Source organism: Rhinoraja longicauda, chromosome 18 (assembly GCF_053455715.1).
Source record: "Rhinoraja longicauda isolate Sanriku21f chromosome 18, sRhiLon1.1, whole genome shotgun sequence".
Lineage (NCBI taxonomy): Eukaryota > Metazoa > Chordata > Chondrichthyes > Rajiformes > Arhynchobatidae > Rhinoraja > Rhinoraja longicauda.
The window spans coordinates 18,456,929-18,480,804 of NC_135970.1; the positions used below are offsets into that span (position 1 = coordinate 18,456,929).

The 23,876-nt window shown below is 40.1% G+C and overlaps 1 protein-coding gene across 1 annotated transcript; it reads left to right on the forward strand.

Annotated features, from left to right (window-relative positions):
* The first annotated feature begins 798 nt into the window (after positions 1 to 798).
* LOC144602088 (fascin-like) lies at positions 799 to 23,425 on the forward strand. The gene is made up of 6 exons (XM_078414787.1): positions 799 to 1,324; positions 3,331 to 3,612; positions 10,848 to 10,966; positions 14,854 to 15,010; positions 20,119 to 20,292; positions 23,220 to 23,425. The coding sequence occupies exons 1-6, from the start codon at positions 799 to 801 to the stop codon at positions 23,423 to 23,425; spliced, it is 1,464 nt and encodes a 487-aa protein (XP_078270913.1).
* The last annotated feature ends 451 nt before the right edge of the window (positions 23,426 to 23,876 follow it).

The following is a 23,876-nucleotide window of genomic DNA, read 5'->3' on the forward strand; positions in this document are numbered from 1 at the left end:
AGATAAATTATTTTAATAATAATTGACTGTGGAGGCTGGAGATCATCAGACCATAAGGCTTTGTGCTGCATGATAAAGAAATCATAGATCGTATTCATGGTTCTTCATTCACTTAAGTTTCCAACCAATGTTTCTTCACTCTTTGTACATTCTAACTATAATAGTTTTCTGTGAATTACATTTTAAGCAAGGGAGAGACTGGACCATTCTTCTGGTTTAGATTTGGTAGCTGAGAGAGGCAGAATTATAAAAGCAACTGCCAATTCATAGCTTCTAAACAGCATGGTATGCAAGGACAATGGGAAAAATACCTTAAAAGTCATTTCTTTAGGACGTGAAAGGTTTTTCTAATCAATTTTTCCAATTTATTTAGCTTGATGAGATGTGATTCTGTTTGGCAATGGGGCAAACAATGTTTTTTCCTCTTATTTTGGTGTTTTGCTACTAACTTTTAATTTAATTTGGATAAACTTCAATTTGGATAAACAACTCTAAGCCAACAGTTAGCAACAATAGCCTGGTTCGGAATGACCAAATCAATGTTTTTGTTTGGAAAAAGTATTTAATTTTAAATTGAGAGGCTAGAATTCAGAGATATTTCCTCCATACAGTTTTTCATGCTCTACAACTTGTGATATAATAATCTGTGTATTTTCTGCACGTTTCACGGTGATTTTGTCTGATGTCACAAAGATATGTTCCATCACTGTAGTTACCCTGCTCCAATACTCTGATGTCATAAAGTTGTAAAAGTAACCCTGCAGATGTAACCCGTAATTTAAAGTACAACAAGGGAAGATGGTTTATAGAGTGCTTCCAGTTGGTCTGATCAACTCAGCCCAGAAATACCTGACTGCAGAGAACTTCAATTTCAGAGTGAATGCTACCAGTAATATCTTGAAGATAAAACAGATTTGGACCATTGAGTTTTTGAAGGAAAATTCTCCTCTGGTCCACATCAGGAGCTCTCTGAGGAGGTATTTAGCTGGAGATAATAATGGGAAGATCGCATGTGATCAGGAGATTCCTAATCCTTATAACAAGTTTGTGATGATTGCACATGAAGGTGGCAAGGTCTCCTTCCAATCTGACGAGACGAAACGTTACTTGGGAGGAGCAGAGGATAATATCACTTGTTTTGCCCAGGCAATCACAGAAAGTGAAAAATGGGTGATACACCTGGCTATTCATCCCAACATCAACATGTTCAATCAGGGCAAAAAGAAATATCTGCGTTACGACGTCAAGGCGAATGCAGTGCTGTGTGACAGTGACCTGCCCTGGGGCCGAGACTGTGTTTTGACACTCATCTTTAACTTCAAAGGTACACAGATCAAGAAAACTTTGAAAATAAGTTTAAATATTGTTGACACTATCATGCAAGTTCATATGTTATAGGAGCAGAATTAGGATATTCAGCCCATCAAGTCTACTCTGCCATTTTCAATCATAGCTGATCCATCTTTCCCTCTCAACCCCATTATCCTGCTTTCTTCTCATAACCCCTTACACCTTTACCAATCAAGAATCTGTCAATCACCTTAAAAATATCGATTGACATGGCCTCCACAGACTTCTGTGGCAATGAATTCCACAGATTCACCACCCTCTGATTAATGGCCTTAAAGGTCATTAAAGATTAGGAAGGCCTTTAACGATGAATCTGACATTTACGGGTTTCCACCAGGAGATACTGGAGCGGGAATTCTAGTTCAGAGGATGTGATGCCATTTGTAGCAATCATGCTGCCATGAGATAAAACTACCAACAATAGTAACCTGTATAGAAATTTTAACGTAGCACATTATTCCAAGGCGTTTCAGACGAATATTATAATAGAGTTATTATAGAAAAGACTTACAGGGTGGCTTATAAGATGATATTTTATCAGCTAACCAAACATTTGGTCAAATAAGTAGGCGCTTGGGGAACAGGATAAAGAAAGAGGAAGGTAAAGAGGTAGAATGACATAATGGGCACTTGTGAGTTTAAAACTTTGGTAGATGAAAGTGTAGCTGATAATGATAACTCAAGCCCTCCATTCCCAGTAACATCCTCATGAATCTTTTCTGCATCCTTTCCAGCTTAATGATAACCTTCCTATAGCTGGGCGACCAGAACTGTCCATAATACTGCAAATGTGGTCTCACGAATGACTTGCATAGTTGTAGCATGATATCCCAGCTCCTGTTCCTAATGCCAAAGGTGTGAAAGAAGGTATGTCAAATGCCACCTTCACCATCCAGTCTACCTGCATCACCACTTTGTGGGAACAATGTATCTGCACCTCTAGGTCTCTTGCTCTTCAACAATCTCCAAGGCCTTACCATTTACTGTGCATATTTTGCCCTTGTTTAATTTATCAAATGCAACACCTTGTATTTGTCTAAGTTAAATTCCAACTGCCATTCTTTGTCTCCCTTCCCCAGTTTATCTAGATCCTGCTAATGTTAAATCAAATTATTTACCTTCAGTCTGAATAATCACACGTGATACTGGATTAGCACATCAGATTTATTCCACCATGGGGTTCTTCCCGAGAAGATCTCCAGACACAACACTAGTGTCTGAAGAGACCTCAACTCAGGAGAGGGGAAGAACAACTTCTCCACGATTGTTTACTTTTTTATACAGAAAAAGAGAGGTGTGACAAAAAGAAATCAAGGACCAATTACACATCTAATACAATTCCCATGGTTACAGAGAAGACAAAATCATTGATACAGGTCACATGCTCAAAAACCAAACCATTAATATAAGTCACATGTTTTTAGATAATCCTAGATAATCTTCTTCACTGATCATTATTACACTACCAATTTTTGTGTCATCCACAAACTTACTGACCATGTTAACATTGGCACCCAGATCACAAATCCAGATCCAGATAATCATGTGGTAAAGTCTCCAATATAGGCATGTATTTAATAAATGATTCTGAAACTGTTGTGCTACAATGCTGAGAACTATATTCTGCACTCTGTATCACTTCCTTTGCTCTACTTGTTGCACTTGAGTTCGGCTTGATTGCATCTGATTTGATTAGATAGCATACAAAAAAAAATTGTACATCGTTACACATGACAATATAAAACTAAACCTAAACCTACTTGTTCGTGGACTTTGAACAGAAAAGGAAGTTAGCTATTGAGTGATAATTTCGGACCACGGAGGCATTAAGAATAAGTATTTTGAGTGATTTCAATCAGAGCTATAACATCATTTTGTTGTTGACTGTAACCAATTAATCTTAGAAATATCAAAATAAGTTATAATGTTAAAATTTACTATGATATTAAAAAAATGTTACCTTTCATTTTGTTCTTGAAGAGAAGAAATACAGTATCAGGACAAGTTGTGGAGATCTTATTGCCTGCAATGGAAAGCTTGAGGGATATCAGTCATCACGGACGATGTACATCCCAGAGATAAGGTGTGGAATGCTTTGCTTAAAGGACAATGATGGAAGAGTTTTGAGTGGAAGGGACACTTATATTCGAACTTTTAAAACTGACAGTCCCAGTCTGGATGAACTCTTCTCACCTGACCCAAGCCCTGGCCAAGTCACCATTCGATCACTGTTCAGCGGCAAATATGTCAGTATTAGAACAGGTAAGAAGCAAAAAAACATTGTGACATTGGGAAACGTCATGGGAACTTTCATAAACAACTTAGATGTTAGGTATGGGAATATGAATCATTATAACTTCCCTACCAAGTTTGAGGTTCACAGCTCTCCTTTTGTTACACCAACAAAGCAGAACACTGAATAATGTAGAAACAAGGAACTGCAGATGCTGATATACAGAAAAAGGACACAAACTGCTGCAGGAACACAGCAGGTCAGGCAGCCTCAAATATTGTTTGTTTAGTTTAGAGATACAGCATGGAAACAGGCCCTTCAACAACTGAGACCATGCCGACCATCAATCACCCATTCACCTGTTATCCCACTTTCTCATCCACTCCTTATATACTAGGGTCAATTTTGCAGAGCCCAATTAACCTACAAACCCACATGCCTTTGGTATTTGGGGATGTGGGAGGAAATTAGAGCACCCAGAGGAAACCCACACAGTCACAGGGAGAACGTGCAACCTCCGCACAAACAGCACCCAAAGTCAGGATCAAACCCAGGTCTCTGGCACTGTAAGGCGGCAGCTCTATCAGTTGCAATGCTATGCCACTATTCCCCAGAGATGTTGCCTGACCTGCTGAGTTATTCCAGCATATTGTGTCTTTTTTTTACTTTAAGTAATGGTAATTTGAAAGTATCTGCTGGAATATTTCAGGAAATTAGTCAAAATAGTTTGAAGTTAATATTTCAGGTGTATTTTTTTTCATTCAACTGTTCGGTTTGGTTCCTGGCTTCTTAGAGATCAGAACCAAACAAAATGATGTTCCAAATGGTAGAGAGGTAAATCCCCATTCGCCAATGCTACCAGAAAATCCATTAGAATTTTTCCTCTCCAAGGGATTTAGAAAATACTGTTCAGTAAATAATCTGTCTGAATAATACTTCAGGGAGCTTTTTAATTAAATGCAATTACAAATTCAGACCTATCATAGGTAACTGGTCAAATTCAATGGTCCCAGTCAATCTTATGAACAGTGTGTGCCATGATAATTTGCCTGCTCTATCTATTTGAACTATTGTTGGTTCAGTAATTGTATATTGTAAATTATATAATAATTCCATTTGTTGTGCTTTGACTTAGCTAGCTTTCATATGCATTATGTAATGTCAGAATCAAATCATTAAGTTTGCCTACTTCATAGTAATGTAAACAATAGTTTCAATCAAGCTTACTAATTGAATATAACTTTATGTATGAAAGATTAGAATTAAAATCATGCAAATATTCTACCGCATTTCTCCGTCTCTTCACAAAAGTCAACCTTCCATTGAAAGAATTTGACATCTTTGTAGATTTCCAGTTTTGAAAAGCTTTACTGCTTACCCATGTGCCCAACCCTCTCTCACTGTTTTTACAGTCCATCGAACGGTTTCATTAATTTTCCAGGTTAATGGATTTGAATACTGTTTTCAATTGTCAAAATGTATGGACAACACACCTATTTGCAGTCAATACAAATACCAACATCAAAGCTAATGTTCAAAATCTAAATGTTTCAACGTCTTTTCATTTTTTTATTTTTTTTTTATTTTATTTTTTTTTTAAATTTTTTATTGGAGATAGGTACATAACCTGTTTACATCTTTACAGTCATACATTTTTAAATTGATAATATTGTCAATTATTATTATATTGTCTCCAATACCTTTTGCCCCTTTTTTTTTTTTTTTTTAAACTAGATAGAACTAAAGAAATAGATGAAGTAAAGAAAGAAAAGAGAGAGAAGAAAAATAAAAACAAAAACAAATTTTAAGATAAGGAAAAAGTTAGTTAAAGAAGAATGGAAAAATTTATTAAAATAACAAAAACTTCATTCGAGATATATTCGTACATTTCAAAGTATAGCATTTCATCCATTCTTTAGTCCGAGTGCTAGTCAGGTTCCTGTGCTGAACTATTCTGACCCTTTAAGTAATCAATAAAAGGAGACCATGTTCCAATGAATAATTCCTGTTTGTCCAACAGGGAAAATCTGATTCTTTCCACGTTTAAGGTCTCCGTCATTTCTATAATCCACATTTTGATTGTGGGGGCCGTAGTGCCTTTCCAAAATTTTAGAATTAATTTTTTTCCTGTTATTAAACTATAATCAATAAAGTTTCAATAAAATGTCAACATTTAGAAGCTACATTATTTCATATGTTTGCAAACTGTATAAAAATTAAAAAATTCTGGGTAAATATTTTCAGCATAATATCTAAAGTAACCAGCACACAATTGGACCCAGATCCAAAATTAATTATACTCGGAATATTAGAATTAAATCAAACATTTAGAACAACTCAACGTCTTTTCAAATGTACAAAATGAACTTTGCTTTAAAGTAACTATCTCCATTGAAAAAATGAAAAACAAATCCAAATATTACAAATGGACTGGGTTTTTTTCAATTTTATTTCGGTGATTACAATTCATTAACTGTAAGGATGATGGGAAAAGAATCAGCCAGGGCTATCAAAAAAATAATTGGATAAGCACTTCCAGGAAAATAACAAGTCAAGGAAAATAATTTGCACAGTGTGTGGAAAAGCTGGGGAATAGAACAGAATGGATTGTATTACCAGACTGTATAAGGGTCTTCCCCTTGCTGAACCATTTTATGATTCTATCACTTTATTAAGGTCACCTCTTCCTTCTTTCTCCTCTTTTCTATATTCCATGAATCCCCTTTTTTGTCTCCTGATTTTGCCTCTTCTCTGTCTCTCAGGTTCTTCTGTCTGTTTTTCTCTTCTTTTGCTTTAACACAAGGCAACTGGATCAATTGACCATCATCTGTGCATTTTTAGAACCTGCTTTGTTCTATATACAAAAGGAAATTTGTGGAGATGGAAAAGTGCAGTGGGAATAAAGATTAAGCATTCTTCCCAAGATATTTTTTCAGAACTATTTATTCACTGGATTTCAGTGTGGCAGTTGTACTATTGTCTTAATTCGTTCATTAGTTTGTATACCTCCATGTGGATGTACCAAAATGTGTTCTAAACCAACATTCTTTAATATACAGCACCTGGGCATAATTTGTAACAAGTGCTTTCTGTTGGAAGGTCCAAATTCTGGAACAAGCTGTTTGTAATCGCTTCAGCAAATATATGACTATTCAAAAGTGTTTTATTGTCATGTGTCCCAGATAGAATAATGAAATTCTTACTTGCTGCAGCACAACAGAATACTTAAACATAGTACACTGTAAATAATATGATAAACGAGAGAAAAAACAGTTCAGTGTGTATATATACACATGCCCACAAGTACACACACATATATATATATATATATATACATACACACATACTCAAAAAACAAACAATAGTAGAATAATAATAATAATAATAATAATAATAATAATAATAATAATAATAATAATAATAATAATAATAATAATAATAATAATAATAATAATAATAATAATAATAATAATAATAATAATAATAATAATAATAATAATAATAATAATAATAATAATAATAATAATAATAATAATAATAATAATAATAATAATAATAATAATAATAATAATAATAATAATAATAATAGTCTATTGAAGTTCAGAGCTTATTTGACGTTGACGTATTTAATAGCCTGATGTTTGTAGTGTTTAATTGCTGTTCCTGAACCTGGACGTCACAGTTTTCAGGCTCCTGTACCTTCTTCCCGATGGCAGGGGTGAAATCAGCATGTGGCCAGGATGGTGTGGGTCTCTGATGATGCTGGCTGCCTTTTTCATGCAGCGACTCCGATAAATCCCTTCGATGGTGGGGAGGTCAGAACCGATGATGGACTGGGCAATGTTCACAACATTTTGCAGTCTTTTCCGCTCCTGAGCATTTAAGCTGCCATGATGATGCAACCAGTCAATATGCTCTCTACTGTACACCTGTAGAAGTTCAAGAGAACCCTCTCTGATATACCGAATCTCCGTAATCTTCTCAGGAAGTAGAGGCATTGATGTGCTTGATTTATAATTGCATCAGTATGCTGGGTCCAGAAAAGATCTTCGGAAATATGCAAGCTCAGGAATTTGAAGTTTTTGACTCTCTCCACCATCTGGACATGAACAGGATTGTGGGGGTCCTCATCTTTCCTCCTCTAAAGTCCACAATCAGTTCATTGGTTTTACTGATATTGAGAGCCAGGTGGTTGTGCTGGCACCATTTGGTCAGTCGGTCGATCTCACTTCTATACTCTGACTCATCACCATCTGCAATTTGTTCAACAACGGTGGTGTCGTCGGCAAACTTGAAGATGGAGTTCGCAGTGTCCAGCTACACTGTCATGAGTATAGAGTGAATAGAGCAGGGGACTGAACACGCAGCCTTGAGGTGCTTCTGTACTGATTGTTAATGAGGAAGAAGTATTTCTATCAATTCGAACAGACTGTGATCTGTGGATGAGGATCCAATTGCAGAGGGATTTGCAGAGTCCCAGTTCCTTGAGCTTGGTAACCAGCTTTTTTTTCTGAATCAAAAATATTTATTCAATTATTAAAATAATATATACAATACAATAAAGCCAAAATAGAACCAATCACCGTAATACAAGACAAACAATAAAATATTATACAACTATGTTACAACCCTTGTCCATGATGCATTCAACTCCCTGCAATGCCCAGCGGTCCTGGAAATCCCCCAGGGTGCCTGTGGGCAGCGCGTAGTCCCTCTCTAACCCCACCCGGTTGCGGACGTAACCCCGGAAAAGGTGCAGGCAGCTGGCTCGGGCAGAGCCCTCTTCCGCCTGGCGCCGTGACTTGCAGATGGCCAGCTTGGCCTGATAACCAGCTTGGAAGGGATGATGGTATTGAACGCCAAGCTGTAGTCTATCAACAATAGCTGGACATAAGTGTTTTTATTGTCCAAGTGGTCCAGTGCGGAGTGGAAAGCCAGTGAGATCGCATCCTCTGTTGACCTGTTGTGACGGTTGGCGAACTGTAATGGGTCGAGGTTCTTGTTGCGGTAGGAGTTAATATGCACCATTATCAACCTCTCAAAGCACTTCATCACCACGGACGTTAGTGCCACTGGTCGAAAGTCATTGAGGCACGTCACCTTACGCTTCTTGGGCACTTTATTATTGATGCCCTCTTAAAGCAGGAGGGAATCTCAGACCTCAATAATGAGAGGTTGAAAATGTCCACAAAAACTCCAGCCAGTTGGTCTGCACAGGTTTTAAGAACTCGACCGGGTATACCGTCAGGTTCAGGCACTTTCCGAGGGTTCACTCCCCTGAAGGATCTTCTGACGTCGGCCTCTGTGACTGTGACTGTAATACCATCAGGGTGTATGGGGGATTCAGGAAGGCACATCAGTGTTCTCCCTATCAAAGCGTGCGTAGAACGCATTGAACTCATCAGGGAGTGATGCTTTGCTGTTACTTGAGCTGCCTCCTGAACACTCGGATGGTTTTTGTAGGAACACAGTCCTCCACACATTTCCTTCTGAAGTCTGTAACGACTGTGGCAAATTCATTCAGATCCGCTGCCGAGTCCTTGACCATGACCCAGTCTACTGATTCCAAGCAGTCCCGTAGTTTTGCCTCTGCCTCCCCAGACCAGCTCTGTGCAGTCCTCACCGCTGAGGGTACGCTCTCCAGTTGCTGCCTGCATGCAGAAAGAAGCAGCACCGCTGAATGGTCAGATTTCCCGAAGTGAGGGCGAGGGATTGAGCGATAGGCATTCTTGATGGTCGTATAGTAGTGGTCAAGGGTGTTTAATCCTCTGATGCTGCAGGCGATATGTTGGTTGGTGGTAGTTTGGGAGTGATTTTTTCAGGTTGGCTTTGTTCAAGTCTCCAGCTATGGTGGTAAAGGCTTCGGGATACGCTGACTGGTGCTTGTTAACTACGGCATGCAGCTCCTCCAATGCTAGACGGACGTCTGCCTGGGGTGGGATGTAGCCCGCGATCAGGATGATGGAGGTGAATTCCCTCGGGAGGTGGAAGGGGCGCCACTTCATCGCCAGATGGTCCAGGTGCAGAGAGCAGGAGTTAGAACTGCCACGTCTGAGCACCACGAAGAGTTGACCATGAGGCAGATGCCCCCACCTCTCCTTTTCCCAAACGCCTGCGTTCGGTCCATACGTTGGATGGAGAAACCTTCAGGCTGGACGGCTGAGTCTGGGGAGCTGGGTGTTGTGATATTGCAGAGACTACTTTGTTGTATCAAAGGACTACTTTGTTTGCCAGTGTAGTAATGTGTATATAAGGGAATGAGGTGATTAGGTGGCCACTCTGGTTCCAAGTGGCCTTGGAGTAAACAGCCTGGATATAAGCTCCAGCATTGTAACCTTTTAAACATGTGTACTCGTGGTCCGTCCAGAGTCTCACCAAAGGTATAACAGATACCGGACCACGAAGTACAACACTGGGGTGAGCCAGAACACACAGCATTCCCTCAGCTCCCTTTGAGAAAGCAGCCTTGACCTTAAGTCCTCCACTTTATTTTCCAGTGATTGTGCATTGGCTAGTTGGGAGAGGGGGTCTGCTGTTTCTTTTATACAGGTAAGCTGAGAACTATTATATTTGATGATTTTCTGCTGTGCTGCTGGCAACATGTCGCCACAGACAGGCACCATCTTGGGAAGGAAAAGAAAAACGAAAAGAAATAAATAAATAGAAATAAAATGAAATAAAATATAAAATAAAATAAATATTTTGAGCCGTCCATTCAGAGTCACTTTGCTATATTACTAATAATCCTGATTCATTTTGTTAAAATGAAGCGTTCAGTTCCATTGAAAACTTGATCCACTCTTCACAGAGACATGTTGGTTTAGTTTAGTTTAATTTAGTTTAGAGATACTGCGCTGAAACAGGCCCTTCGACCCACCGAGTCCACGCTGACCAGTGATTCTGGTATATTAGCATTATCCTACACACTAGGGATAATTTACAATTTTACCAAAGCCAATTAACCAACAAACCTGCACGCCTTTGGAGTGTGGGAGGAAACCGGAGCACCCAGGGATAACAGCAGTCACAGGGAGAACGTATAATCTCTGTATAGGCAGCACCTGTAATCAGGATCTATGTTTCTATGAACCTGGGTCTCTGCCGCTGTAAGGCCACGCATCACCTGCACCATAACAAGTTCTGTGAATTACTACCCACCTTTTGAGTAAGAGAGAAAAAAAAACAGACAAAAAGGTTATAATTAGTAAATGCAAATAAATCACATGTAATTTTTCACTGAAGTACTATTGTGATCCTTTGAAAGGTGCTGATGTCTATGCTCTACAGATGCAAGTAACAGACACTGAGATCTTTCAGATAATCATCAATAACACGACTAGGAAAGCTTGCTTTCTTGGTATTGGAAAGGACTATCTTTCAATGGTAAGTAATCAATTAAAGATCTGATTGAGAAACTTGGTAGGGAGTGAAGTAATCGGGTGCAGATTGGGTATACATTGGCAAATTTGATTGTTTTGTTGCTTTGATTTGAAATCCTCAAAATGTGGAGCATTATGGTTGGAAAGGTTATCAGTGTTTTAGCTAATAGTGTCAAAAGAGCTGCATTGATATCAGTCCAGAGGCAGTCTGGTATATATATGGTTTTGTGGCTGATGTATATTAAGTGTTAAGTGCCCAGTTACAATAGCCTTAAGAAATTGTTCAATGTGATTAACTATTGTACCATTTAATGTTCAGTTGAGAGTCAGTGGCCACCATTCTGTTCTTTAAATCAAAGCAGGAAATACTGGAACTAATCAGCAGGCCAGACAGTATCTGTGGAGATAGTAACAGAGTAATGGTTCAAATCCACAAAATTTGGAAAAGTTCAAAATCAAAGATATTTTAAGGTACAGTAGACAAAAGAAATATCTGTGATGGGGGAGTTCAAGAAAATCTGAATGCTGCAATTGGGGGCAATGCTGGCTAAGGGAGGTAGTTAAGGCTTGTTAATCACAGCTGATCAACCAGAATGAGGTATAAGTAGGAGATGAATATAGACAAAGGAGATTTTTTTAAATACCGCAGGAACCTGGTATACATTGCACTACATGTTCTGGAAATCTGAAATAAAAGAGAATTGTGGAAATACACATTTACCATTAATGGCCATCATTTCCACTGGTACAAACCTGAAAGACTGGTGAATTAAAATTGTTGGACTCAGTGTTGGGTCCAGTTGCATGCGATATGTCACCTGAAAAATGAGATGCTTTATGCAAGCTTTTGATGGCCATTGTTGCAACCGTGTGAGAGTCCAAAGATAGGGAGTTCAGTGTGGGAGCATGCTGGGAAATTAAACCAACAGGGAACTATTAACTCGAGGTGTGCATGAAGGAACTGCGGATGCTGGTTTAAACCAAAGATAGACACAAAATGCAGGAGTAACTCAGCAGGACAGGCGGCATCTCGGGAGAGTAGGAAAGGGGGACGTTTTGGGTCGAGATCCTTCTTCAGGCTCTATTAACTCGAGGTTGTACTTGCAGACTGAAGAGAGGTGTTTTGCAAAGTGCTAATCATTTAGATTTGCCACTGTATTGGAGATCATATTATGACCAGCAAACAGTGCACCAAACTGTAAAAAAATACAAGTGAATCACTTCTTCACCTGGAAGAAGTATTGGGTTCCTGGATGGTGTGAAAAGATGAGGTGAAGAGGAGGTGTTGGATCTCCTGTTTCTGCAAGTTAAAGTGTTGTGAGAAGAAAATGAGAATTGGGGTAGATGGGAGAGTGAGGGTATGAACCCTTTTGAATGCTGAAATGAGAGGGAAGGGGAAGATGTACATGTTTGGTACTGGCATCATATTCAAGGTGACTAAAATGATGGAGGATGATTCATTGGATGAGAGGCTAGGGACATGGAAGATGTGGCAAGGGAAATGAGAGGGAGAAAAGGAGAAAGCATGCAAGCATCTATTGCTTTTCAACATTAATACCCCACATGACTTATTTCTTCCAAACTTAATTCTATTATACCTATAATATATTCTATTTATAACAGACAAAATTAGCACAGGAATCATGAATAATTTTGATTGAGTGAACAAGCAGAAACTCTTTTCATGGCAGAAGTGTCACAAACCAGATCACATAGATTTGGGATAATTGATGAAAAGAAAAATTGGTAGATTAAAAATAATGTATGTGTTATGGTCTTGCATGGATTGTGGTTGCCCATTTTATCCTTTACATTTTTATTATTATCACTTACTTCATCCATTTTCCAATCAACCCCTCCCCCTCATCTGCATCCACCTATCACTTGCCAGGCCTTGTTCCGACCCCACTGTCTCCAGCTTTCTCCCCTATTACAATCACTGAAGAAGTGTTCCTATCTGAAACATATTTATTTTCTCCACAGATGCTGCCTGACCTGCTGAGTTACTTCAGCACTTTGTGTTTTGCTCAAGATTCCAGCATCAGCAATTCCTCATGTCTCCATCCTTTTCATTACCTTATTAGATCTGTAACATTTAGAATCCCCCCAGTCCTTTTGGCAGCATCGAAGGACTGGGGATAGAATTTCTGCTGTTACTTCCCTCACTAGCCTAGATGCAACCATCCAAACCATCCAATAGTATCTTTGAAAAGTATTGAGGAAAGGACAGGGCAACGAGCTAGATCTTTCACAGAAGATAGACACAAAATGCTGGAGTAACTCAGTGGGACAGGCAGCATCTCTGGAGAGAAGGAATGGGTGACGTTTCGGGTCAAGACCCTTCTTCAGATTGAGAGTCCGGGGAGAGGGAAACTAGAGGTATGGAAGGGTACAAAGAGAATGTAAGGTGTGAAAAGGACAGATCAAAGCAGATGGTGATCAAGGAAATGTAGAATGGTTCATTGATGGTTATGGGGAAGATGACAACAAGGCATCAAATTAATTAGGACGGTGAAATTAGACAGAGAACTCGGGTGGGGAGGCACAGAAAGAAAGGAAAAGCAAGGGTTACTTGAAGAGATAAATCAATATTCATACAGCTCGGTTGCAAGCTGCCCTAGCAAAATATAAGGTGCTGCTCCCCCAATATGCACTTGGTCTCACTCTGACATTTGAGGAGGCTCAGAACAGAAAGGTCAGAATGGGAATGTGAGGAGGAGTTAAAGTGTTTAGTAGCCGGGTGATCGTGTTGGCCCTGGCGGACAAATACAAATTGGAGGAACAATACCTCATATTTCGCATAGGCAGCTTACGGTGTACATATTGATTTCTCTAACTTCAAGTAACCCTTGCTTTCCCTCTCTCTCTCCGTCCTCCCCATGCTAGTTCTCTGATTAGTTTCATTGTCCTGATTAATTTTACTGTTTGTAGGCCTTGTTGTCACCTTCCCCTCAGCCATCAATGAACCCTTGTACATTTCCTTGAACATCGTCTGCTTTGATCTATCCTTTTCACATCTTACATTCTCTTTGGACCCTTCCATATCTGTACCCTTTCAGTCTGAAGAAGGGTCTTGACCCGAAACGTCTCCCATTCCTCTCCAGAGATGCTGCCTGTCCCGCTGAGTTACTCCAGTATTTTGTGTCTATCTTCGGTGTAAAGCAGCATCTGCAGTTGCTTCCTACACTAGCTCTTTCACAGGCCTGGTATAGGTAAATTCCTTCCTTCCATACTTTGTACTTCAAAAACGATTTGCACATCAGCTGCTGTGGTGACAAACTCATATGCTTCTTGATGCAGTTTCAAGATACCTTTGCTGGGTATTTATGTTTTAATTTAAAAACCTACTGTTATTTTTTGCATGGCTGCAGAAGGAACCGATATCTGTGAACATCCAGTGACATTGGATTCACATCAAAAACTCACAATGAATAATTAAATTAAATGTGCATTGGGAGGCCAATATGGAATTATTACTAAAAGCAATAGAACAAGGAAATTAAATTTACATTCATTAGAGTAATTTATGAGGCAGCCAGGAAGTTCGTGTTCTGGGACTACCTCAGCACAATTGGACTATACAAAGACTTCTGGATAATTTCAAACAAGTACATTAGGCAAAGGCAGATCTAAACCTGCTTATAATGTCCATTATCATATAACAATGGCAAAGAATCATTCCAATATTCTGTATCATGGCTTACACAAAAATTGATCACTTGAGGGAGGCACTAATACATTGCCACCAATACATTACTGGGGGATGACCAGAAGAATTATCCCTCTGATGTAAGTTGTCCCTTCAAGGGGCAAGAAAGATGTATTTTAAAAAAAGAATATAAATGTACAATAGGACCCTTGCATCAAATTACTTTTTAAAAATGTCTTTAGGGTCCTCAAAATACGATTGTGGGAAGCCCTATTCTGACTGATGATTGTTGGTTTAATATTGTGTACAATGGACCTAAGGTGACGATAAAGACAGGAGATGGAAAACACCTCACCACAAAGTCCAATGGTCAGCTTATGGTAGAATATTTTTCAACTGGTGAGTTACAATTTATTCTTTATTAATGTATGCATATATAGTAACATATATATTATGCTGTGATATAGCTCCTCTGATGGCCTGGTAGAGTACTCAGAGCAGCAGCTAACTGGGTTAATTCTCAGCTTGTGATTCTAATTCAACAAACCATATGTATGGAGACACAAGAGATTAAGCCTTCCACTCAAAGGCTTTGGAGATGTCCTCCTTTTTTAGGAAATTGAGCTAAACCCCTCCTTCAAACCTCCTACAAAGTGATTGATGTTGCCTTCAGCTGCATTTCCTCCAATAGTCACACATCTGCTCACAACCTGTTTCCCTCAAGCAGCATAGGGATTCCTCTTAGGTATTCAACTTTCACCCTTCACATCCAGCACATCATTCTTCGACATTTCTGCCAGCTCCACTGTGTTCCCAGAACCCGTCACATCTTCCCCTCCCCAAACCTTTCTGCTTTATGCTAGGATCACTCTCTCCGTTACTCCTTAGTTTACTCATTCCTCCCCACCCTTCCCTCCCCTGCAACTGTTGAAGGTGCAGCACTGTCCTTACATCTGCATTCTTATCATCATCCAGGGACATGGACAATCCTTCCAGGTGTCGCAGAGATTCATTTGCACCTGCTCCAACCTCGTCTACTGCATGATATGACCTTGGCATGGCCTCCTCTATGCCGGAAAGACCAAATGAAGACAAAGTGACTGTATGGTCACCCAGAGCTCACAGTTGCTAATTTTTCCAATTGCACCCACCTCCCCCCTATTCCCACATTGACCTGTCTGTCCTTGACCTCCTCCATTGTCAGAATGAGACCAAATGCAAACTGAATGAACAATACCTCATATTCCGCCTACAATCTGATTGGATGGACATTGAGTTCTCTAATTTCAGGTAACCTGCTCCACCTTGGTTCCTCTCTCCCTCTGAAGTTCTGCCCACTGGGATCAAAAAGTCACAACTTATGACCTTTAACACATTGTTCAACAAAAAATGCATCGCACAAAAATCAGCAATTTGAAGAGTTCTTGCTGGGATGCCACTTTTATATTCTCCCAGTCATTTTAGTGCAATAAAAATCTGATTATTGGCAGTGTTGAGCACAGAGCAAAGTATATCCTCACTGATAACTGCAGGAATTGATGCTTTAATCTGTGGCCACGCTACTACTGCTACTTGCATTGGCTCAGGGGCAGTTCGAGCATGTACACTCCATTCTAAAGTGCCCTCCATAATGTTTGGGACAAAGATCCATCATTTATTTATTTGCCTCTGTACTCCACAATTTGAGATTTGTAATAGAAAAAAATCACATGTGGTTAAAGTGCACATTGTTAGATTTTATTAAAGGATGTTTTTATACATTTTGGTCTCACCATGTAGAAATTACAGCAGTGTTTATACTGAGCCTCTCCATTTCAGGGCACCAAAATGTTTGGGACACAGCAATGTCATGTAAATGAAATTAGTCATGTTTAGTATTTTGTTGCATCTCCTTTGCATGCAATGACTGCTTGAAGTCTGCGATTCATGGACATCACCAGTTGCTGGGTGTCTTCTCTGGTGATGCTCTGCCAGGCCTGTATTGCAGCCATCTTTAGCTTATGCTTGTTTTGGGGTTTAGTCCCCTTCAGTTTTATCTTCAGCATATAAAAGGCATGCTCAATTGGGTTCAGATTGGGTGATTGACTTGGCCACTCAAGAATTGACCATTTTTAGATTTGAAAAACTCCTTTGTTGCTTTAGCAGTAAGTTTGGGATCATTGTCCTGCTGCAGAATGAACCGCCAGACAATGAGTTTTGAGGCATTTACTTGAATCTGAGCAGATAGGATGTGCCTATTGAGTGGTTGCACGGCAGGCGAGGTCACGCCCTCTGACCCGCGCTGTTGCCACGCAATGCCTTCTGGAGGGCACGCTGTGTACTGCAGACAAGCACTCACTAGGACAGGGGTTCCCAACCTTCTTCGTTCCGTTTATCCCTGGCAACTTTTCAAAAGTTAAGGGCCTGTCCCACTTAGGCAATCTTTTTGGCGACTGCCGGCGACTGTCAAAGTCGTAGCAGATCGCCAAACTTTTCTTTTACCCGACGACAATGACCACGACAATGCCGAGTCAGGTCGAGATTACAACGTCTTCTGAAACATCGCGAAAATTCCCACGCTGTCAATGCTTCTCCGGCGTCCTGGTTTTCGCTGAAATCACTGACAAGTCGGTAAATACTTGAGAGTTTTGAATGACAACATCTTGTATGGGTTACTTAAAAACCAAGCTTCACTGTAACAAGGAATAAACTGGATTTACCTCCAGTTTACTAATAGCTGTATTAAAATTTTTTTTTTAAAGTGGTTCAGTGGATTTTTGTGAAAAGTGTGTGGGCATTCTTTCAAAATGTAAGGGAGATGTATATCTGGTTTCTGGGTTGCATATCTGGGTTTGGAGCTCACTTTAAATGTAATGGCTGAGGCCAAAAACATCGCGAAAATTCCCACGCTGTCAATGCTTCACTGGCGTCCTAATTTTCGCTGAAATCACTGACAAGTCGGTAAGTACTTGAGAGTTTTGAACTATAACACCTTGTATGGGTTACTTAAAAACCACGCTTATCTGACCGTAAAACTGTCACCTCCAATCTACCTGTCAAATGTCCTGATGGTAAATAAATTGGTTAAACACAAGCATTTTATGGTATTTTGAAATGACTTTACTTATTTTAATATTATGTGCTTCTAAATGCATCTTAAGAGAACCTATCAAACCTGGGGACAGCATGCGACAGCGACCGCAATAAACTACGATGCCTGGCGACAACTATGTATAAACGCAGCTGTAATTTTTACTTGGTGAAACCAAAATGTATAAAAATGGCCTTTAATAAAATCTGACAATGTGCACTTTGACCACATGTGATTTTTTTCTATTACAAATCTCAAATTGTGGAGTACAGAGGCAAATAAATAAATGGTCGGTCTTTGTCCCAAACATTATGGAGGGTATTGTATGTCCCAGGAAGGTCTTTATCTGGAGGTCAGTGTGCCATTATCTCAGATCCATGCACACCTTGACCGCTCCCAAACCATTTGCTGATTTTTTTTCTCCTCACCTGCCATAGTCAGCACATGGCCAAAACCCTTGTTATAGAACAGCCAAGTGAGCCAATGCCACTGTGGAGGCTAATTATCATCATTATACTAAATTAGGTGACTGCATAATATAGGAATCCACCATCACTTAATTGCTATACTACCACCATTCCAAATGAGCTACAATCTTTCCCCTCTCCCACTCCACCCTTTTTTTTGCCTTATCTGCATGCAATCTAATTGTTGATGCCGCTGCAAATTGAACAATACAATACAATATATCTTTATTGTCATTGTACAGGGCATCCGCCCACTCACACAACCTGTCCAAGTCACCCTGCAACCTCATAGCATCTTCCTCACAGCTCACACTACCACCCAGCTTTGTATCATCTGCAAATTTGCTAATGGTACTTTTAATCCCTTCATCCAAGTCATTATTGTATATTGTAAATAGCTGCGGTCCCAGCACCGAGCCTTGCGGTACCCCACCTGTCACTGCCTGCCATTCTGAAAGGGACCCATTTATCCCCACTCTTTGCTTTCTGTCTGTCAACCAATTTTCTATCCATGTCAGTATCCTACCCCCAATACCATGTGCTCTAATTTTGCCCACTAATCTCCTATGTGGGACCTTGTCGAAGGTGTTCTGAAAGTCGAGGTACACCACATCCCCTGTCGATGTTCCTAGTTACATCCTCAAAAAATTCCAGAAGATTAGTCAAGCATGATTTCCCCTTCGTAAATCCATGCTGACTTGGAACGATCCTGTTACTGCTATTCAAATGCTCCGCAATTTTGTCTTTCATAATTGACTCTAGCATCTTCCCCACCACTGATGTCAGACTAACTGGTCTATAATTTCCCATTTTCTCTCTCCCTCCTTTCTTAAAAAGTGGGATAACATTAGCTACCCTCCAATCCACAGGAACTGATCCTGAATCTATAGAACATTGGAAAATGATCACCAATGCATCCACAATTTCTAGAGCCACCTCCTTAAGTACCCTGGGATGCAGACTATCAGGCCCTGGGGATTTATCAGCCTTCAGTCCCATCAGTCTACCCAACACCATTTCCTGCCTAATGTGAATGTCCTTCAGTTCCTCCGTCACCCTAGGATCTCTGGCCACTAGAACATCTGGGAGATTGTTTGTATCTTCCTTAGTGAAGTCAGATATGCTCTGGTCCTCCATTCACCTAAGAAGTGAACCATTTAGTTCATTTTGTTTCTCTCGTACTCCCTTCTGCTTCCCAATGTTACATTTAATTTGTTACATGTCTGCCCATTTCCCGCTGTTTACATTTCTAAAACTGTCATCATCTGCAAAGTTTGAAATATGTCTTGTATTATATCCAGGTCCCTATCATTAATATAAATCAAAGAGCAGCTTTGAATCCATTACCAACCCCTACTAAAAACTGCTGACTTCTGTGCCTTAGCTCATTTATATACACACATCTAATTCACTTTGATGTTCTGATATCCATCATGAATGCTTTAGCAAATGCCTTTTGAAAATTCAGATGCACAACATCAAACCTCCCAATGACTGAAGAAGATGGTTTTATTTTGCCAATATTAAGTTTGAAGGAGTTCTGAATAATCCATGACTTCAAAATTAAACAGGACCTTACTTTGTTAAACATACTTTATTCCACCAGTGACAAAGTTGGGTACTGCTGCTGATATTAATCACATTCCATTCAATCAGTCCCTGATTTTACGGTGGATTAATAAGGTGCCATGCAGTGACTTTCACCTTTGGGTGGGTGGGTGGGGAAAGAAGGGAAATTAATATCAAATAAGCAGGAAGTTATTAGTCCCTGACACACTCTGAATACCTACATCAGCAACTTATGCCAAATGATCACAAAATGAGCACTGACCAAAACATACAAAGAGCAAAAAAGATAAAGGAATAAAAATCGAAAGATCCGAATATGTATTCTGCCTACTAAAACTGTGCAACAATTGATCAAAGACCCCTGAAGATATAAACAGCACGTTTTGATTGTTGGTTTGCAGATAATTCTCAAGAATTCATTTTGAAACTCGTTAACCGACCACTCCTAATATTACAAAGTGATTTGGGCTTTGTGGCATTTGGTTGTGGGACACAAAGGTTAGATGGAGACAGGCCCACTTATGAGGCAAGTCGGATGACTTCTGATGAAGATGGCTACTACCAATTCAAACTTGGTGAGTTTATTATCTGCTTACTTAGTGTAATAACTCTTTTGAATAAACTTTCATTGGTTTCAGATTTGCAAAACAGCACCAGTTAACTCCAGAATAAAACATTTTTCATTTCTGATTTTTCTACCTTTTCTTCTTACTTCTGAGATGCTTTTGCAAAGGTGTAAAAACAAGAATGCCAAAGCAATTCAGCCAGTCAAGCAGTATGGAAATAGAAACTCTTTAATGTTTTGGGTCAGTGACCCTCCTCAGAACTAGGGAAGAACATAGGGTCTACAGTTGACAAATCCTCAAAAGAAAATGAGAAATCAATAGACAAATGGAGTCAGGTGGAGATGGGAGGAAAAAGAATAGAGTCAGAGACTGGTAGCAGATAGGTGCAACCAGATATGGGAGGGATCGCGGGCAGATTACTGCCTATGCTTTTCTCCTTCTTATGTTTCCACCTAACACTACCAGTCTCTGTCTGAATATTCTCCCCACCCCCACTTTGTTTCGACACCCACTCCCACCATGTGGTTACACCTATCACCTACCATCCTCTTTCTCATCCCACCCTCTCACTTCCATTACCAGCAATCTTCCCTCCTCACTCTCAGTCCTGATGCAGGGTTTTGCCCTGAAATCTTGACCATCTCTTTGCCTCCCCAAATGCTGCTAAATGTGATGAATTCTTCCAGCAGTTTCTTTTCTGTAAGCAGATAGGCACACTCTTTTCACAAACTGTTTCATCAAAGTAGATTTAGTTTCAGTGAAATCAATTTGATCCTAGAAATACTGGAAATAAAAATATGACAAAGCCAACATTTCATTTTTATCGGAACTCTTTTCTCTACTTACCCAATCCCTGGATCTTTTACTCTGTTTAGCCACTTTTAAGTACCCCTTGTTTTGTATTTATCTTTCTGCGGAATTTGCAAATGGTTTGTTTTATTTTACATTTTTCAAGGTTGGCAACTGAGACACACCATGAAGCAGCACTGAAGACAGAGCTTTATTCTCATTGCAATAAATAAATCCATCCATAAAGCTGGACATTTTATCAAAGGGGATTTATGCAGGAAAGATAATACAAACTTGGCTAAGCAGTTGGAGGTGAATCTGCCACTTGAGACTCTGAGGCAAGAAGTAATCAAGAGGCATAAATAAATGCACTGAGTATTCCCTGTATAAAGCAAAGATTCTCTAGCCTTTCATCTCTTGCTTTGTCTACCCATCTGCCAATCAAACACATCACCTGCATCCACTTATCAGGCTCTATCCTGCCCCCACCTCTATTCCTGCTTTCTCCCTCCTACTACAAACTTCCCTTGTCCATGTCCTCCAGAGATAATAATAATAATATATTCCTTTATTTGTCCCACACCGGGGAAATTTGCAGTGTTACAGCAGCAAAGTGGATAGCAAGAGACATTCATTATAAATAAAAATAAAGATTAGGATAATTGTCATCATTTACTGTGTTTTTTTAAAACTGTTACTGTTAACTGGTCTGTTGACTGGTCTGCTGGGAGTAGCCCTGGTTGTGCAGCCTCACAGCAGCGGGAAGGAAAGACATCCGATATCTCTCCTTCACAGACTTGGGGTGAAGGAGTCTGTCACTGAAGGAGCTACTCAGTGCAGTGACAGTGTCCTGCATGGGGTGGGAGTCGTTGTCCAGCAACGATGTTATCTTTTCCATCTTCCTCCTCTCTCCTACCGCCTGTACTGAGTCGAGGGGGCAACCCAGGACAGAGCTGGCCTTCCTGATCAGCTTGTCAAGTCTCTTCCCCTCCGCTGCTGAGATGCTGCTGCTCCAGCAGACCACTTCATAGAAAATGGCTGATGCCACCACAGTGTTGTAGAAGGTCCTTAGGAGTGCCCCCTGCACTCCAAAGGACCTGAGTCTCCTCAGTAGGTAAAGTCTGCTCTGGCCCTTTTTGTACAGTGCATTTATATTTTCGTTGCAGTCAAGTTTATTGTTGAGGCAAACACACAGGTACTTATAAGAGTCCACTCTCCCGATGTCCATTCCCTGGATGTTCACCGGTGTCTGGGGGATGAGGCTGCGCCTGCGGAAATCCACCACCATCTCCCTGGTTTTCCCCGCATTGATCTGAAGGCAGTTCCGCTGGCACCAGTCCACAAAGTCCCTGGTCAGTTCTCTGTACGCCCTGTCATCGTCGTCTGTTATGAGGCTGACGATGGCAGAGTCGTCAGAGAACTTCTGTAGATAGCAGTTTGCTGAGCTGTGCCTGAAGTCCGCAATGCACAGGGTGAACAGGAAAGGAGCTAGCACTGTTCCCTGCTGAACCCCTGTGCTGCAGAACACCATGTCCGAAACATAGTCCTTTGTCCTCACATACTGTGGTCGCCTGACCCTCTGCGTTCCTCCAGCACTTTGTGTTGCTTTTTTTCGTCATGCAGCATCTGAAATTCCTTAGGTGGACAGAAAATGCTGGAGTAACTCAGCGAGCATCTCTGGAGAAAAGGAATGGGGGACGTTTCTCTCCAGAGATGCTGCCTGTCCCATCAAAGATGCTGCCTGTCCCGCTGAGTTACTCCAAAATTCTGTGTCTACCTTCGATTTAAACCAGCATCTGCATTTCTTTCCTACACATTTCCTCTGCAATTCCTTATGTCTCCATGTGATAGAAGATGGAGAGAGTTTATAGAAATGTGGGCAGAATGAAATAGAGTTTATGTGCATTAGTGCAAATGGGTGGATGATGGTTGATATGGACTTGGTGGGTCAAAGGGCCTGTTCCATGCAGTGTTTCTCACTGACTTTAAAATCAAATGCTATTTTACAGTTCTATTAAATCCAACTTGCCCTTTATATGGTGTGCTCTGTTTAAAATCCTTGGTTAAGACTTGTCAACCGACCCTTTAATCTGAATAGTGGCAAATCCCGAGTTAACATCAGTCTGTTTCTTTCTGTTCTGGGTCAGTGTCCACAGACAAGTATTGGGAAATGGATAAAGATGGCTACGTCAGCGGTACAGGGAAGCAGCCAATCAACTTCATTATCCAGCTGGTTGGTTCTAACGTTCTAATCCTCAAGGCTCCCAATGGCAAATACATGATAACACAACAAAATGGAGACTTCAAAGCAACAGGGGAAGATGCCAAGTCTGCCACTATGTTTCTTTATTGATCAACTAAAGATGATCTGATTTTGAAAAAAAAAACACGTTAAATTCCCGAATAAGTCTGTATGAATAGCTAGAAATAAATTATATATATATACTTTAAGATTTCTTCTTGTTTTCTTTCATTCAGCTTAGTTTGTGATTGGGGAGCATCCTAATCAAGAGCAGGTAATTTACACGGATAGGCGACCCATTTTCGGTCCCAACTCAAAACATTGCCCATCCATGTTCTCCAGTGATGTTGTCTGTCCCCTTGTGTCAAGCACGTTGTGTCTTAATTTGTAAGCCAGCATCTGCAATCCTTGTGTGTCTACAGGTAATTTACAGTTGCTCTCCAAGACAATGTTTAAAAATGTAGAAACCAAATTAAAGATAAGGATTTCCTAACTTAATGATACTTTTAAAACAGTAGTCAAGAAGTTGCAGATGTGATTATATGGGTTTGCAAAGCTTCGT

What these genes read in the sequence shown, in the direction of transcription:
- LOC144602088 (XM_078414787.1), top strand. Translation starts at nt 799, where the DNA reads ATGGTTTATAGAGTGCTTCCAGTTGGTCTGATCAACTCAGCCCAGAAA. An exon ending in GAAAGGACTATCTTTCAATG is followed by an intron (nt 10,967 to 14,853) that starts GTAAGTAATCAA and finishes AAATGTCTTTAG; the next exon opens with GGTCCTCAAAATACGATTGT. An exon ending in GGTAGAATATTTTTCAACTG is followed by an intron (nt 15,011 to 20,118) that starts GTGAGTTACAAT and finishes GTTGGTTTGCAG; the next exon opens with ATAATTCTCAAGAATTCATT.